This window comes from Sapajus apella, unplaced genomic scaffold (genome assembly GCF_009761245.1).
Source record: "Sapajus apella isolate SASKATOON/1434 unplaced genomic scaffold, GSC_monkey_1.0 scaffold92, whole genome shotgun sequence".
Taxonomy (NCBI): domain Eukaryota; kingdom Metazoa; phylum Chordata; class Mammalia; order Primates; family Cebidae; genus Sapajus; species Sapajus apella.
Window position 1 is genome coordinate 2459626 of NW_022437032.1, and position 18619 is coordinate 2478244.

Here is an 18619-nt window from a genome sequence, read left to right on the forward strand (position 1 = left end):
AACCAGTTGAACTTTGTGTGTACTTAAAAAATATACATACACATCTATCATTCCTGAATGTTATATGGGTCATTTAGAATGTTAAAATATTGGCTGGGTGCAGTGGCTCATGCTTGTAATCCCATCACTTTGGTAGGTTGAGGTAGGCAGATCACAGGGTCAGGAGTTCAAGACCAGCCTGACCGATATGGTGAAACTCCATCTCTACCAAAAATACCACACACACAAAAAATAAAGCCGGGTGTGGTGGTACGTGCCTGTAGTCCCAGCTACTCAGGAGGCTGAGACAGGAGAATCTCTTGAACCCACAAGGCAGAGGTTGCAGTGAGCTGAGATCACGCCATTGCACTCCAGTCTGGCTGACAGAGCAAGACTCCATTTCAAAAAAAAAAAAAAAAAAAAAAAAGTGAAAATATTACTGTGTAAAGTCTTCATATTTGAGACATAATTGTATGATTGTTCTAATTCTGTTAATATTAGCCGTTGGCAGGGGATTGATATCCAAATGTAGATTTCAGGTTCAAGACAATTCAGTGAACACATTGAAATTTATTTTCCAAAGGAGTTGAATGGAGTGGTTAGATTTTTTTTTTTTTTTTTTAGTAATGCCTTTGTTCAAATTTTTCAACTTCTCCTGGGGTTTCTCACCAAAAAATTATTTCTTGTACTTCCAAAAGCTGTTTTAAGCAAATAAACATGATACAAAAGGCTGTGAGTATTTAATCTATCTTTTTCAAACAGCCTGTATTTTAAAAGGCCTTAATAATAATCATATGGCTGTTGGTAAAATCATTTGTATGCCTAAGGATATCAAGTCAGGATGTCATTCCTTGGAAGAGCCATTTTACTCGGAATATATTGTTCCAAAGGAAATGGACAGAGTCCTGTTGCAGAAATAGTGTTCCACCTGGTACTAGCATTTTAAAACAGTCCTATTCTAATCCATAACACATTTCTAGTTTTCCCTGAAGCTTTGGGCTGCCTTGTGCATGAATAATTTTTGGAGAAACACCCACGCCCGTTAGCCCATTGTTCGTAACTATTGGAAGAAGATTAACTAGAGCCTGAAAATTGTATATCTGCGTATGCCTCTGAATCTGTCACAGGGAACCAAAGGAGATAAGTGGCTTTTACTTTGGATGAAGAGGTAAAATTCCCCGGTAGAAATTCTAAAGATGATTCACAAGTTTCAAAATGTTTAATGCTTTCCTACAATGGAAACATGTCTCTCTGTCTGGGGGGATGGAAATTTGTATCTCTTTCTCCAGCTCAATCTTTGTCTAAAAGCATTTCATAGATATTTTGAGAAAGTGCCACATAGAGGAAAGGAGAAAATGAAATTAGCATTTTAACATCTTACAAGGGGAAAAATACACGAAAAGTTCAGTTGTGATTTCTTTTTGCCCAATGCGTGTTTGAAATAGATACTGTTATTGTTCCTTAGAACTACATATGTGCATGTTTTAAAGCCTTTAATATATTTCCTTATTGTTATTATTTTTGCATTCATCTACATCTTACTATCCTTGCTGCAGAGAAGAGAGGATGTGAAAAATGACATTTGGGCTTTTTTTTTTTTTTTTTTTAAACAAAAGCATTTAACAAGCTTAAAATATGAAACTCAATGAAAAAGAAAAGAAGGTTTGAACACAGTCAAATAACCTGAGAAGTGACAGATGGAAAAGCAACAGAATGCAAGCACCTTGTAAGGCCTGTAATCTTTGGATTTACTGTGAAAAGTTTCAGAACATCATAGACTCTTAACTGCCACATTGTTCAGAGACCCTGGAAAATAACAGTGAAATTCATATGTATACACATGTATATGAATACACACACACATACATGCAGACTGTCTTCACACACCCCTCCTCACCACTTAGCCAGTTACATAAATGCTTCTTAGATATGTAATTGCATTTGTTTGTTTTCTGCATTTCAGCTAAGTTCAGCAGCTTGCGCCTGTGACATTAATTATGCAAGATTCAGACAACCAAGCAGGCACATTTTGGGGGTGAGTTTTAAGAAATCTGTGACCTGAAAGAAATTCTGTGGGGACTGTCTGGGCTATCCCATTTATTCTATGATTATATTCTGTTTTTAGGTCTTGACCTATTTTTAAGCTATTTCCTCTCTGTATGCTTTTCAGAAAAATAATCCTTATTCTGAAATACTAATATTTTGATTCTACATGAACTCTGCCCCTTGAATGTCTTGCTGTCAGCTCTCTTTAGGAGCTGTTGCAAAACATCAGGAAGGCCAGGCTGTTGTGTGAAGTGTTTACTGTTGTATCCCACGGTGCCTAGGAGAGTGTCACACATAATAGGTGCCTAATAATATTTGTTAAATGAATTTGCTAAATAAATATAATTTCCTGTGGTGTCCTGTGCCACCAGTGCTTTGCAACGTGCTGTATATCTGGAGGATTTGCTCAACTACAAAATAAGGCCAAATACATAACATTTAAATATTGACATATGCATTTTTAAATGGACATTTCAATTTGCCGCTGGTTGGTGGTCTTAGCTGGAAGGAGGGATGGGGAAGGAAAGGCAATCTCTTGCTCTTGCTGGTACCAAGAGGTGGTGGCAGAATGGAGATACTTGAGGGTAATTTGCATTATATTTGCATGTCATCCTCCTTTCCAATTCTAAAGTTCTAACTTATCAGAACTGTGTTTTATTCAGGGAGAGGAGAGCAGTGGTATGAAGGTGGATAAAGACATTCTTCTGAGTTCATGTTATTTAGTTTTTACCTCCAGAAAGAAGTTTCTAGAAGCCTCAGAGGGCTGGCTGAACGAAGACAGACCTGGCCTCTAGGCATATGCTGAGAGCCAAGTGTATGCCCCAGTGCCAGCCCAGATCTTGTTTTTTAAGGTGAACATGAGCAGCCTTCCCTCAGTAGTGACATACATGGTTGCCAGGCGGCAATTCATGAGCCTTACCAAATTTATCAATATTTTCGTCTCTCACCTCCCACCCCACCCCACCATAGAAATTGCGCTAACAAACTATATCGATTATATGTTGAAGCAGATGGTTTATTTTTTTCATTCTTAGAAGGGAAACAATTTCCATGGAGTTGGGAATTGTATCAATCCCCCCACCCCCTGTTGGGGCAAGGGCTCAAGAATCCACTTTGGATGGTTGTGGTGGAATCTGAATTATGTAACTTTGGCCTAATAACCCTGGATTGGAGCAGGCAGTTTTAAACAGCTTCAAGAACCCCAATAATAATGCATTGATTTTCCTTTAATAGAATTTCCTTTTTGAAGGACGGTGCTCAGTAGAGTCCAGTCCACCCTTCAATCTTAACCCATCCGAAGACTGTTCCTTTCCAGTCGAGCTCCATTCATTTCTGGTTGAATAGGTTAAGCAAAGACAGACCTCGCTGTTCTCAATTCACTTTATGATCCTCCCATCATAAAAAATAATATCAGCACCTTGCTTTTCATGTCAGAACTACATTTGAGCCGCTATTCCCTATGCCCATGAGTAAATCCCATAAAAGCCGCCCCGTTGTACTGTTGCTATTTTTCCTTGTGGGTGATTGATTGATGGATGAGTGCTGACACTTCAATGAAGCTATTTCGACTGCCATCTCAATCCGATGATGTGAGGGGTATATTTTCTGTCCATGCCTCATTACTTCAGAATGACATTCCTGGAACTTCATTTACTTTTTCCCTCCTTCCCCGAAGCGCCATATTTTTTCCCATCTAGGTTATGCATGCCATAAAAAAAGCAATTTGCTATTATATGTGGCATAAGGGCAACACTTTCCCTAGGAGGTAAATAAGAAGTTTTTTTTTTAATCCCAATGTTGAATTTAGGGATCATGTCAAAATTTCCAAAACAATTCCAACAGGCAGCCTCCTCGAGAAATTGTGAGGAAGAGATATTTGGCTTCATTTTGTCAGTGTTGAGTTTTTTAAAAAATAACCTTGGTAATTAAAGCAACAAGAGAAAATATTCTTTTGTTTCAGAATCATCTGGTTCCTAGTGTTGTGCCTAGAATAGTATAAATATTTCACCATAGCGGAGTAGCAATTTACCACATAATCCAGACTTACTTGTCCTGTGAGAATAAGGAAATTCATTGTTTAAATGCAATGATGGATTTATCTATTATAGGTTGCTTTCAATTGTATAGAAAATGTTCAACCAGAGTAAACAGATCCATCCTTGCGTCTCCAAACTGTGCACTAGGTATGCAAGACTTTCAGTATTAAAACATGCTCTTAGCTTTTCCAAGTTGACTTAGGACCTGATTTTAATCTGTGTAATACAGTATTCCCGTTAATAATAACGTATAATTAAGACATCCGTTAAAAATCCATAATGTTAATTTAATGGAGAAAATCTAATACAGTTCTATTGGAATTTTTACGTTAAATTAACTTTAACGGGCTTTTAATGGATGTCTTAATTAGATCTCATTATTAACGGGAATATTCCACAAATTAAAATTGGGCCCTCAAAGTTTTAATGAAAAAAGTTGCGGGAACACATTTAAAATGGACACCCTATTTCATGCTTTCTGTTGCTTCTAAAGCTAAGTGGCGTTTTAGAGCCCGCAAATAGTCCTCCGAAAGGGATTCCCAGAAAAGGCTGTGTGGAACTGTCCACCCTGCAATGATGTCATCTCACGTTCTCTCAGATTCTGCACTTCACCAATTCTCCCAATTTGCAGTTCTCATACGACAGTGATGCGTGCTTGAAACTTTTTTTTTTTTTTTAACCAATCAAGATAATGATGATGATCAAGGTGCTCACCACTGCATGGGAACAGTCTTTGGCAGCAACATGGTTAAGCTTAACTATTTGAACAAGTTTCACAGAAGATGAACATTGTTCAGGGGTTTTCTTGGCTCAAACTCTGGTTTAACTTAATAATTCTTCTACTTTGTAGTGATTAATGGCCCCCTTGTGCAGGGGCAGGACTGGGCAATCCAGGTGCAACCGTAATTGTTACACTGAACAGAAACATTTCCTTTAGACAAACGTTCCCAGAGGGGTTATAAATAGGAAATGGACATTACCATGAAAAGTAAGCCTCCAAATGTCTACCTTGAGTGCAGCCCACGTGGACATTAAACTATGAAGACTTATACTCCCCCTCGTACCCACTTTCCTGTTACAAACTGACAAAATAAGTACATCAATGTTCTCAGTCATTACTTTTCTTCGGTGGCACTTTGTTTTCTTGTGACAGTGAAAAGGGTCCTTGTAGAGACGAGACAGACCCATTGCAGTTTATCAATGAAAATCTAATATCGCCCATAAGCAGAGAAGTGGAAATCAATACTTCATTACCAAATTGTTAGTGAGGATGAAGAGAAATGGCTGGGGTGATTTTTTATTTTTTGGCAGTCTTCTCGGAGCCAGGGTGTCAGGAGGAGTTCAATGAGTTCAATGTCAGAAGCAGAATGGTGCAACGAAGAAGGGTTCAGTGTGAGGGGATCCAGGCTGGAAAGTGGAAACTAAGGCATTCGTCCTGTAACGGGAATCAGAACAACAGAAAAAGATGCATTATTTTCTGAGGTGTAGCCCAGGTGATTCTTCCCCGGGGTAATCCACTTGCCCATCTCCACTACTTTATTGTCGGAATGTTCGGAATAGAGTCATAGTTATATAACCAGACCGTGGAACATGAAAAGGAGGAATCAACTTAAAGAAAAAACTATTTAAATACTATATGTTTTCACTCATAAGTGGGAGCTAAACACTGAGCACACATGGACATAAACATGGAAACAACTGGGGCGGGGGAGGGAGGAAGGAGGGAATGAGTTGAAAACTATCAGGTACTATGCTCAGTGCCTGGGTGATGAGATCCATACCCCAAAGCTCAGCATCATGCAAAATTCCCATGCAACAACCTGCACATGTACCCCTGTATCTAAAATGAAAGTTGCAATATTTCTTGTTTTTTTTTTTTTTTGAGACAGAGTCTCGTTGTATCACTGCACTTGTGCCGTGGCATGATCATGGCTCACTGCAGCCTCGACCTCCCAGGCTTAAGTGATCCTCCTACCTCAGCCTCCTATCTGGAACCACAGGCACACGCCACTATGCCTGATTAGGTTTAGTTTTTATTTTGTAGAGCCTGTGTTGCCCAGGCTGGTCTCAGACTCCTGGGCTCAAGCAGTCTTCCCACCCAGCCTCTCAAGGTGCTGAGATTATAGGTGTGAGCCACTTAGACTGGCCAAAAAGTTTCAACTTTAAATTAAAAAAAATTTTTAAAAATATAATGTGTGGAAGAGATATTTGTATACCCATGTTCATAGCAACGGTATTCACAATAGCCAAAACTCAGAAGCAACCCAAGTGTCCAACGGAGGAATGGATAAGCAAATGTGATATATACATGCAATGGAATATAGTACTCGGCCCTAAAAAGGGAAGAAATTCTGACACATTCTACAATGTGGATGAACCCTGAGAACATTATGCTAAGTGGAAATAAGCCAGTCACAAAAAGAAAAATGCTATATGATTATACCTCTCTCAGGTATCTAGAGGTAGACAAACTCACAGAAACAGAAAGAGGAATGGTGGTTGCCAGGGGCTGGGGATGAGGTGCAAAAAGAAATAAGAATTCTTGTTCAATCAGTACAGAGTTTCGGTTTCATCTTTTATGAGATGAAAAATCTGTAGATGAATATTGTTATGTTTGCAAAACAATCTGAATGTACTTAAAGCCACTCAACTGTGCACTTAATAGTTAAGATGATAAATTTTATGATATGTGTATTTTACTGCAATTAGAAATAAAAATACATAATGTATGACTTTTTCTCTATAAAGCTTTTTGAAAAAACAAACCCATTAACCTATGGTCATACCAGACAGAGAAAGCTCTCATTCACATTCTGCTGTATTTCATTCTAGTCTTTTCGTCTTTTCTTTTCCCATGCTTTTTTTTTTTTTTTTTTTTTGAATCGGAGCCTCACTCTGTTGCCCAAGCTGGAGTGCAGTGGCATGATCTTGGCTCACTACAACCTCTGCTTCTTGAGTTCAAGCAATTCTCCTGCTTCAGCCTCCAGAGTAGCTGGGATTACAGGCATGCATTACCATGCCCAGCTGATTTTTGTATATTTAGTAAAGATGGGGTTTTATCATGTTGGCCAGGCTAGTCTTGAATTCCTAACCTCAAGTGATTCACTAGCCTTGGTCTCCCAAAGTGCTGGGATTACAGGTGTGAGCCACTGTTTCTGGCCTTCCCATGCCTTTCATTAGGTTTACACAGTTGTATATGCTGACTATATGATGCATTTGTCTGGACATATTTTTTCACTGGAAAGCATCAGTCTAAACAGCCATAGAAGTTCTATTACATACATTATAATAGTCTATGATACTATGATAATGTAATAGTGAACATGTAATGTTTGTAATTTTTATTCAATAATACATAACGCTTGATGAACATCTTTGTGTTTCAAGCTTTTCTGTATGCTGGAATATTTTCATAGGCTTGAATTCTTAAGCATGAAATTCCTGTCAAATGACAGGAACATTTTTGTGGTAGGGAAGTGCTACTTAGTAACAGGGTGATTTTTCTTTCCGGGAACTTTGCTGTGGATTACTGTGTGGAAAGCATGCAATTTCCTTTAGCCCAATCTGAGTGGAGTTTCTTGTTTATATCTTGTTATTTACTGGTAGTGTTCATTTTAGTGAGGAAAAAAAACATTGAACCTAAGTATAATTCGTCTTTTTAGAAAAGGAAAGCTTCCATATTTTTAGTAGAAGGATAAAGGCAAATTGAAAATCAGATGACATTTGATATGTGTAGAGAAATTATGCACAAGATAATCATAACAGACATTTAAAACTATTCCTTGGTAAGGAATAGTATGACTGCAGTACTAGCAACCAGTTATTCTGTATCTGCCAAATTCCAGTCACTTTATACACATGACTGTTAACTCTTGAAATAATCTCATTTTAAAAATGAGCGATAAAGGCCGGGCATGGTGGTGCACATCTGTAATCCCAGCACCTTGGGAGGCAGAGGCGGGTGGATCACAGGAGGCCATGAGGTCAAGACCAGCCTGGTAAACATGGTGAAACCCTGTCTCTACTACAAATACAAAGATTAGCCAAGCTTGGTGGTGCACATCTGTAATTCTAGCTACTCGGGAGGCAGAGGCACGAGAATTGCTTGAACCTGGGAGGTGGAGGTTGCAGTGAGCTGAGATCGCACCACTGCACTCCAGCCAGAGCAACAGAGTGAGACTCTGTCTCAAAAACAAACAAACAAACAAACAAATAAATAAAGGGAGAGAGAGAGAGAGACAGAGATAAAAAAGTAAGTCACTTGTTCTAGGGTTCACAGCCTTTAAAAAGCAGAGGATGTCTTTAAATTTAGTCCTTCCCACTCTGAAGCTTCCAAGCTCATGACATGCACTACCCTACCTAGATTACAGGTGAACGCCTTGATCACCATCAGTGGAGAGAACCATTTCCCTTTGACATTAGATGTGCACTTGAGAGAAAAAGGGTCCCTGGCAGTCCTTGTTTTGAATGGGTTGGGACCCTCCAGCAGGTCTAGAAGCTTGAAGGAGGATGATCATGTGGTTGGAAGAAGAGAGATGGGTCAAAGAAAAAGTGGAGGCCAGAAATTGGTGGACTTTTGGAAATTGCAATGGTATTATACTGCGACACATAAGTGAAGTCCTGGCTGAAGGGTGCCGTTTCACACCAGGTCTACCAGAGGCTGACGTTGTCTCCTCTTTGACCATGATATTAATGTGATACCAATTTCATGGAAATTTGTATTTTTATGATCACTTCTTTGAAGTGGCTCCAGATTAGTTCAACACCCAGACTTTTCTAGCTGGGTTTCTCTTAGGGCAAAGTTTTTTCTGGGAATGAAAGCAAGAAGAAAGAAAATAATGACTTTATTGTAATTCCTTTTGTGGAATTTCACAACACACATTAACATATTAAAGACTCTGAGAAGTCCTGCAATTAAAAGCAAACCAAACCATAGTGTATTTTTACTTAACCCAGTACTTGCCAGGTGTATTTTATAACTCTCTTCTTCCCTATATAAGACTCACAAATAGACCTGAGTGTTGTTTGCTGAAAAATACCTTCATGACAGATTCTTTTTGTTTTTTAATTTTTTAATTAAAAATGTGTTCTGCTTTGTCTTGTTTGGTGTTGGGGGAGGTGGGGGACAGGGTCTTGTTCTGTCACCCAGGCTAGAGTGCAGTGGTGCAATCACAGTTCATGCAGCCTCAACCTCCTGGGCTCAATCCATCCTCCCACCTCAGCCTCCTGAAAAGCTGGGACTATAGGTGTGCAACAGCATACTTGGCTAATTCTTTTGTATTTTTTTTTTCAATAGACAGGGTTTTGACATGTTGTCCAGCCTGGTCTTGAACTCCTGAACTCAAGCAATCCGCCCATCTCAACCTCCCCAAGTGTTGGGATTACAGGCGTGAGCCACCGTGCCTGGCCAAATTATTTCTCATATTAAAAGAAAGTAAAAACCTTGTTTCTCTCTGTGCCTAAAGAGGAGATCCTGGCAGATAATTAAAACTGGAAAATGAAGGGAAGGGGAATAAAAAAACTGTTGTTATTATTTTCCGCTGTTCATAATGAATTGCATAGACCGGATTGAGAAAAAAAGGAAGCAGATGCTCTCAGTTGCCTCTCAAATGGTGGTTGAGGCTGGGCTTTGCTGCTGCCTTTTTTTCCTAGTATGTTGAGCTACTACTACAAAAATAAAACAGAAATAAATAAAAAAATTAATTACATATCCTAAAAAGTTCTTGGCAGCATTCATTAAGTAGTTTGTGAGGGACAGCCAGGCGAAGAGATGTAATTATTTTTGTATTAATTACAGAGTCACCAGCAGATGCGTAGAGTGACATGTGCTTTAATTTGGCCACGCCAGCCTTTCTCAGCCCCTGGCTCAGCACTTTGGCTGGCTCCAGCTCTTCTTGCCATCGCTCCATCCTCTCTCTTCACTCTGCTGTTGTTCTTGTGCGACACTCCCGTTTTTAGGGCATGCCTTGTGGTTGCGACAAGGGGGCACCACTGGCATTTAGTGGTGAGGGGCTGGGAACGTGAGGCACTTTGCAACGTGTGGGACAGTTTCACACAAGGTGGGGTTGTCCCTCATCTTGCACCCATTTGTTATTTTTTCATTATGACTATTTTTTTTTTTTTTTTTTTAGGAGATAGGGTCTTGGTCTGTCACCCAGGCTGGAGTGCAGTGGCGCGATCATAGTTCACTGCAGCTTTGATCTCCTGGGCTCAAGTGAGCCTCCTGACTCAGCTACCTGAGTAGCTGGTACTACAGGCGCATGCCACCACACTAGGTTAATTTTTAAGTTTTTTGTAGAGATGGAGTCTCCACAAAAAGACCTGGGTTAGCTGGCCACGGTGGCTCACCCCTGTAATCCCAGCACTTTGGAAGGCTGATGCGGACTGATCACCCGAGGTCAGCAGTTTGAGACCAGCCTGGCTAACATGGTGAAAGCTTGTCTCTACTAAAAATATAAAAATTAGCCAGGCGCCTGTAATCCCAGCTACTTAGGAGAGTGAGGCAGGAGAATCGTTTGAATCCAACAGGCGGAGGTTGCAGTGAGCTGAGATCACACCATCGCACTCCACCCTGGGCAACAAGAATAAAATTCCGTCTGAAAAAAGAAAAAAACAAAAACCTGGGTTATGTTGCTCATGCTGGTCCTCAACTCGTGTGCTCAAGTGATCCTCCCGCTTCAACCTCCCAAGGTGTTGGGATTACAGGTATGAGTCATTGCTCTCCGTCTGTACCATTTTTGAAAATACCTCTGCAGGCCAGTGTTTTTCAAACTTGGCACTGTTAATATTTTCAGCTGGATAGACAGTTCCTTGTGGTGGGCTGCCTGTCTGTGCACTGTAGATATATTCAACCTCATCCCTGGCCTCTACCCACTAGATGCCAGTAGCATTCGCTTTACCCCTGAGTTGTGACAATCAAAGTTGTGTCTAGACATTGTCAAATGCCCACTGGGGGTGGAGGACCAAATTGTCTTTGGTTCAAAACCTTTTTATAATTATCTGAGGCTAGAACTTAACACTGTTTTGCATGTAAATGCAAAGTCTTTTCTGCACAGTTTAACACACACTGTGATTTCCAGAAATAAAGCTTATCTGACAAAGAGAACCTGTATTTTGCTTTATCTGGAATTTAATGAGAGTTATTTGCCATTTTAGAAAATCAGGTCACCTGTGTATTACTGTTCATGATACTCAAGATGCCCATTGAACCCACTCATATTGCTCTGCGTTTACCACTGACATGTTCATGATGAGTCTACCTATGCCACACATCTGACTGCCTCATTCCATTTTCTAGGATGTCATTACTCTGAGGGTGGTCCACATAACAGCAGTATTGGTATCGCCTAGAGATTGTCAGAAATGCAGAATACAGGGCCCACCCCAAGCTGCTGATTTGGAATCTACATTTCAACAAGATGTTTGGGTGAGTTTTATACACGCTTGAGTTTGAGAAGCCCTGTTTGGGTGCATTTTTGTGCCTCAATTTTCTCCTTTTTTTTTTTTTTGAGATGGAGTCTCGTCCTGTCGCCCAGACTCTGGAGTGCAGTGGCGTGATCTTGGCTCACTGCAACCTCTGCCTCCTAGGTTCAAGTGATTCTCCTGCGTCAGCCTCCCAAGTAACTGGGATTACAGGTGTGCGCCACCAAACCCGGCTAATTTTTGTATTTTTAGTGGAGATGGGGTTTCACCATGTTGGCCAGGCTGGACTCGAACTCCTGATCTCAAGTGATCCAGCCACTTGGGCCTCCCAAAGTGCTGGGATTACAGGCATGAGCCACTGTGCCTGGCTGCCTATATTCTTTGGTTATAATCTTGCATTAATCTTTTACACTGTCCTTATAAGACTTATTGCAAGTTCTAATCACATCATCATATATATAATTTTTAATTTAGCGTCTGCCTATGTAAACTCTAGGAAGGTGAGAGTTTGATCACAGTACAGTCCCAAGCATAAAATGTCTCTCACAGAGTGGGTACTTGATAAATATTTGTTGAATGAATGAAGTTCTAAAGACACTAATTTGAAGCCTATCTCTTTTTTGTTTGTTTGTTTTGTTTTGTTTTGAGATGGTCTCTTGCTCTGTCTCCCAGGCTGGAGTGCAATGGCGCGATCTCAGCTCACTGCAACCTCTGCCACCCGGGTTCAAGCAATTCTCCTGCCTCAGCCTCCTGAGTAATTGGGATTATAGGTATGTGCCACAAGGTCTGGCTGATTTTTGTATTTTTAGTAGAGACAGGGTTTTACCATGTTGGCCAGGATGGCCTTGAACTCCTGACCTTGTGATCAACCTGCTTCAGCCTCCCAAAGTGCTGGGATTACAGGCATGAGCCACCATGCCCAGCTTAAGCCTATCTTTTCTGACATGGAAACCACTAAGGGTTTTACAATATTTATCACTAAAACAATACAAAAGGAAAAAAATTGATGTAGCAAGAATCTTCCTTCTCTAATTCTTTGAAAGAAACAACTTAGAGCATGGAGAGAAGAGACTGGAAAAATAGCCCAAGGAAACACAGTGGACTCCATAAGCTTTGCCATCTATTTGGTGCTTTCAACTTCAAAGAATAATTTTGTCTGTCATTTTGAAGCAATTTACATTTTTTTCAAAGACCATTCATATATATTCTCTTTTGAAATATATTGGATAAATATTAGTACCCCAAAGATAAAGAAGTTGAAGCAGAGGGAGTTCAAATAATTTGCTCTCATGGTGATTCAGTGATGAGTCAGGACACCTGACTCCTACTTTAGGGCTTCTTAAAGCTGTTTGGTTGCAAATGAAAAAAAAAAGTATATTAAGTGTTTTATTTTTATTTTTGAGATGGAGTCTCGCTCTATTTCCCAGGCTGGAGTGCTGTGGCGCGATCTTGGCTCACTGCAACTTCTGCCCCCTGGTTCAAGCGATTCTCCTGTCTTAGCCCCCTGAGTAGCTGGGATTCCAGGTGCCTGCTACCATGCCCGGCTAATTTTTGTATTTTTAGGAGGCAGGTTTCACCACGTTGGCCAGGCTGATCTTGAACTCCTGGCCTCAAGTGATCTGCCCACCTCGGCCTCCCAAAGGGATTAAAGGCATGAGCCACTGTGCCCGGCAAGGGTTATTATTTTAAAAAGACCATGACAAGGAAGCAAAGTAGCAGAAGGCATATGACGTTTATCCTGGGAGAAACCTGTAGTTAATGTTTTTCGAATGGAATTACAGTTTGGAAATCCAAATGGGCTTATCTACATTGCTGAATTTCATCATTAGTGTTTCATTTAATTTTTCCTAAGAGAAATCTCTGTGTGAGGAAACCCTTCAACTTGAGTGGACAAATTTCAGTTCTTAAGAGTGAATAAAATACAGGTAATTGCTTAAATATATTAAACGCTTTTGATATGCCAGACACAGCTTCATGTGGGTAGGTGGATACTATTTTAAAACATTTTCGGATGTATTACCTTTTCTTAATTCCTTTCTTCCACGTAGTCTTCCCACCATTGACAACAGAGACTGAGACTAATTGCTCTTGGAAAGGGAGGTCACAAAATAAACCAGATAGAACAAAGTGGCTGAGTTTCCAGATGGTAAGAGGGATTCTTGTTTTCTTCTTCTAACCTCAGAAAGTTTGAGTTAATGAAAAATATTTAACAGTTACACATCAGTAACACCTAGGTTGTAGCTTGATTTCTTTTTTCTTTCTTTCTTTTCTCCTTTCTTCCTTTCTTTCTTTTTTTCTTTCTTTGTTTCTCTTTCTTTCCCTCTTTCCCTCCCTCCCTCCCTTCCTTCCTTCTCTCTCTTTCTTTCCCTTTCTTTGTCTTTCTTTCTTTCTCTTTCTTTCTCTCTCTCTCTTTCTTTCTTTCCTTCTTTCTCTCTCTCTCTCTCTCTTTCTCTCTCTCTCTTTCTTCTTCCTTCCTTCCTTTTCTTCCCTCCCTCCCTCCCTCCTTTCTGTCTGTCTGTCTGTCTCGCTCTATCACCCAGGCTGGACTACAGTGGCACGCTCACTGCGACATCCACCTCCCAGGTTCAAGTGATTCTGCTGCCTCAGCCTCCCAAGTAGCTGGGACTACAGGGGTGCACCATCACGCCTGGCTAATTTTTGCATTTTTAGTAGAGATGGGGTTTCACCATGTTGGCCAGGCAGGTCTCGAACTTCTGACCTCAAGTGATCCACTCAACTCAGCTTCCTGAACTGCTGGGATTACAGGCATGAGCCACTGCGTCTGGCAGTGGTTGTCATTTTTGACCCACCACATATGCATTATTTCTATTAATCATTAAAACAATCGAACAAGGTATTTAATATTACAGAGGAAATAAACCTCTGTGGGTTTAGAGACTTGAAGTGACCTATCTGAATAATTATAAGTGAAACTGAATATTCCAACATTCAATTAAAATACATACATATATATAATATATATATACACACACAGACACACAATACACACACACACACATAATATTGATTTTAGAGCCTTTAGTTTTAACCACCAAGCTAATTATTCCTGATATTGAGTTGGATCTGCACTGATGAGACCATACATTTCTTATCAAAGGGATACTTCATCAGACCCTTGAAGAATAAAGGGGCAATACTATTATTGATCATGATAGCCTGCTTGGAACATTTAAATATAGATAGCATTCAGGTCATAATTGACACACTGGAAAACCCGACTTCTAAACTTCCTCTTTTAAAGCACAATTTGTAATAAATCAACCATGTGTCTCAAATGCATGATGTATATTTCATGACACAAACCAGACAACCCACTGCCTTCAGCTTTTGAGTAGCAAGAGAGTTTTTCTTTTCTTTTTGTAATCAATGCCAGAGAACACATTTAAGCTGACCTCTACCTTATATCATCAACTTTGCATGTCTAATGGAGGGGGCAAGTTTGAAATAATTTTTATGGTAAGTCCCCTTTTTGTCTACTTCATGGGCAACTCCTGGAATGGTTTAAGATCTCTTCACCACTGTGTGCAAAATGGCTGTTGAATGCAATCAGCAGAAACAGGGTGACATCTTGGAGACCGACAACAAAAATGTCAGGCAAGGGGACGTGGGGCTTCCCAAGAGGGGAGGTTTCATTCGTGTCCTTACTTGTGTGTCAGCTTAGAAGATTTCAATGGCAGCAGAAAATCTTCTCCATAAAGCACACTCTTCAACTGCAGACTACCCAAGTAGTTAAGAAACAGAAATGAAAGAAATGGTATGAGAGTTTGCCCTATGAAAATCTCTTGACAACTAGTGATGGGATTATGGAATCTAAACTGCTGAACAGTTATCCCTAATTATAATCAAAGGTATGTCAATCTAAATAAAAATGATAAGGCAGAGAGGCATTCTCTGGTATCTACCCCACCCCCTCCATTAGCTTTTTAACAAGAATCTCTTCTCAGTATGATGCTTTGACAAAGCTTGGATTGAATAATTATAAAAAAGAGATGGAGCCCAGTGTTAAGTAAAACATTCTTTGCAAGAAGGAGTGGTGTTATTTTTTTTTTCTTTCATGGAAAGAATGGTTTAGTTTTAAATATTTGGTTCTGTCATGGGAACCTCCTATTGTCTCCATTGCATTTGACTGTGTCACAAAAGTTATGCCATAAATCTCTCCAAGACATTACGTATTAGGAAAGATGTTACTTGCTTTTAAAGCCTGGAATACATATCCTCATGGAAAAGGTGATTCTTGAGATGGACTATGTTTGCATTCTTGCTTTCACTACCAGGAAGCTCAGAATCAAATTGGTGACCCAATTTTAGCAATTGTGTAGCCTCCTAAGACTGCAGTCTATACCTGTAAATGTCGTTTTATATTCTCTTTCCATTTTCCTTTGGCATACGTGTTCATAGTTTGGCTCTACCATTTACTAGCTGTGTGATATTGAGGGACATAACTTACCTCTTCTGAATCTCAGTTTCCACGTCAACAAAATCAGGATAATAATATCATAGTGCTTTCCACAAATGTTGCCTGGCATTCGATAAGTGTTCAATGAAATGTAGATTTCTTTAATGATTTCTATTTCTTTTATAATTTTGCTGCATTGCAGACAGTACAGTATCTTAAAACTGCTGTGGAATGAGATATAGAATAAATTAAAAATACATGCAAAAATTCTGCTTATATGTTAGAAATAAGTAATTATCAGGTCTTGGAAAATAGGCTACTCTTTCCTTCTGGAAATTTAAAAAATGAAGTAGAAAAGAAGCTCTTTCATTGCTGCATTAAACAAATGTTGAAAAGAAATCAGTTGTCAATTCAGATGTGAAGCTACGAAAAGTTTTCCCTCTTTATAAAAAAGGAGGAAATAGAATTTCAAAACATTTGATGTGGATATTAAGAAGAAGAAAGCAGAAAACAGTCATAATATCTACCATTTTATTAAGTGCTTATTATAAGCTCTGCCTTCCTCAATACTACCTGACAGTAGATTTAAGTGTCCCTGTTTGTTGATGAGAAGAGAGAGTCTTGGATTGGCTAAGAAATGTAGTCAAGGTCAGATAGTTAGCAAGTGGGAGAGCCAGCCTGAGGGCTTAGGTCTGCCTGACTTCAAAGCCTGTTCTCTAACCAGTATTTATTGCTGTCAATGGAACTAACTAGAATCTTCCAAAGGCCCATTGCTCAGCAAAGCTATGTAATGCAAAATGATAAGAACTGAAAAATTACCCAGCTGTTGCCATCCTTTCCAAAGATAAATTAAAAGGATGGCAAAGATCAGGACAACATCCTGACAACGGAGAGAGAAAACGTCCCTGGTGGCTTCAGTGTTAATTATAATTTCACGTTCAGCAATTATACTTAACACTTGACAGTTGCCATATATGGTTGCTTTTGGTTGGGGCATGGCCATAGAAGAGAGAAAGGAGGCAATTTTCCTGTACCCATTTTTATTGAGCCACATTCATATACTCCAAAAGAGCACTTAAATTGTTTGAAAGAGGTCTATGTGCTGGCAAACACCACCATAAACAACCTGGACAGCTTAAAGTCCAAACCGCCAACAACATGATTCACCGTGGAACCCATCTTCTCTAAGTGGAGTGCCGCGCCACATGTTATTTATTGCAGCTGACTTACAACCCAATGAGATTCACTGCATGGACACAGCGAGGGGACTTTACTGCTGCCTAAAATGTGAGTTGCTGGCATTTAGTAAGAATGGTATGCCCTCCAAGTATGGAAAATAAACAAGGTAGACTTTTCTTTTTTTTAAAGCACTGTGATTATATGTCTAAGCTCATGGTGGCAATGTTTGTGGTTGTGTCTACGCTGGAAAAGAGGGTTGGTGGATTGGAACACACACTTAAATAATTCAGCGAAATCCTCCTCCTCTCTAAGAAGAGTTTGCATTTATTTTAATGGTAGTTTTCATTTATTGGGTTTCCATCTTTTGCACGAAGCTTGACTGGTACTGTTTTATTTAATTGTTATAACAGTCCCCTAAAGTTAGCTCTATAAGCTCCTTTTTTTAGAGATCAGAAAACTGAGGGACAGAGATCTAAGTGTCAGGACCAAGAGCACATGCCTGGGAAGTAGCAGAGCAGGGATTTGAACTCAGGTTTCTGTCACCAATGTACCTGCTGCTTTATAGTAATAATTCTTTCCGGCCAGGCATGGTGGCTCACCCCTATAATCCCAGCACTTTGGGAGGCTGAGGCAGGCGGATCACTTGAGGTCAGGAGTCCTAGACCAGCCTGGTGAAACCTCGTCCCTACTAAAAATACAAAAATTGGCTGGGTATGGTGGTGCCCGCCTATAATCCCGGCTTACTCGGGATGCTGAGGCAGAAGGATCACTTGAACCCTGGAGGTAGAGGTTGCAGTGAGCTGAGATTGCGTCATTGCACTCCAGCCTGGGTGACAGAGACTCTGTTAAACACGCGCGTGCGCGAGCGCACACACACACACACACACACACACACACAGTAATAACTATTCCTGTTTACCAATTTATGATCAATAATTACGAATCTTTACAAATAAGTGGCAAAATATGAGTTATACTTTCTCCTTATGGATAAAGTTTCACAGGAGGTTAAATTGCCACCTGCATCCACACAGCCATTTCCCACTGAAGCTGGACTGAAATCAGGATTTGTCTGGAGCCCAACCCTGGCCTCATCGGGCTCCACTAGCCTTTCCTGAGGTACATTATGGGGAACCCAAGTTGCCCAGGATGCTCTAAGAAAAAAAGATGCTTTTAAAATTTCAAGTATCTATGATTTAAACAAAAGTGCCAAAATGTCTACCTCTAAGCTGGGCATGGTGGCTCATGCCTATAATCTCAGTGACTTGGGAGGCTGAGGCAGGAGGATCACCTGAGCCCCGGAGTTTGAGGCTGCAGTGAGCTGTAACCTTACACTGTTGCACTCCAGCCTTGGCCACAGAGTGAGACCCTGTCTCTTAAAAAGAAAAATACTAACTGGGTGTGGTGGCTCACACTTGTAATCCCAGCACTTTGGGAGGCAGAGGCAGGAGGACTCTTGAGCCCAGGTGTTCGACAACAGTCTGGGTAACATAGCAAGACCCTGTCTCTTCTAAAAGTAAAAATTAAGAAAATTTAGCTG

At 40.2% G+C, this 18619-nt stretch overlaps 1 protein-coding gene across 3 annotated transcripts in view; it reads right to left on the reverse strand.

The window, feature by feature from the left end:
* Positions 1 to 1706: 1706 nt before the first annotated feature.
* TSHZ2 (teashirt zinc finger homeobox 2) overlaps positions 1707 to 18619 on the reverse strand; it is a 513539-nt gene continuing 496626 nt past the window's right edge. For all 3 annotated transcript variants that reach the window (XM_032255939.1, XM_032255938.1, XM_032255940.1), the window contains exon 3: positions 1707 to 5496. In XM_032255939.1, coding sequence (XP_032111830.1) covers positions 5495 to 5496 — 2 coding nt within the window. In that variant the 3' untranslated portion in view covers positions 1707 to 5494. The remainder of the gene's footprint in view (positions 5497 to 18619) is intronic.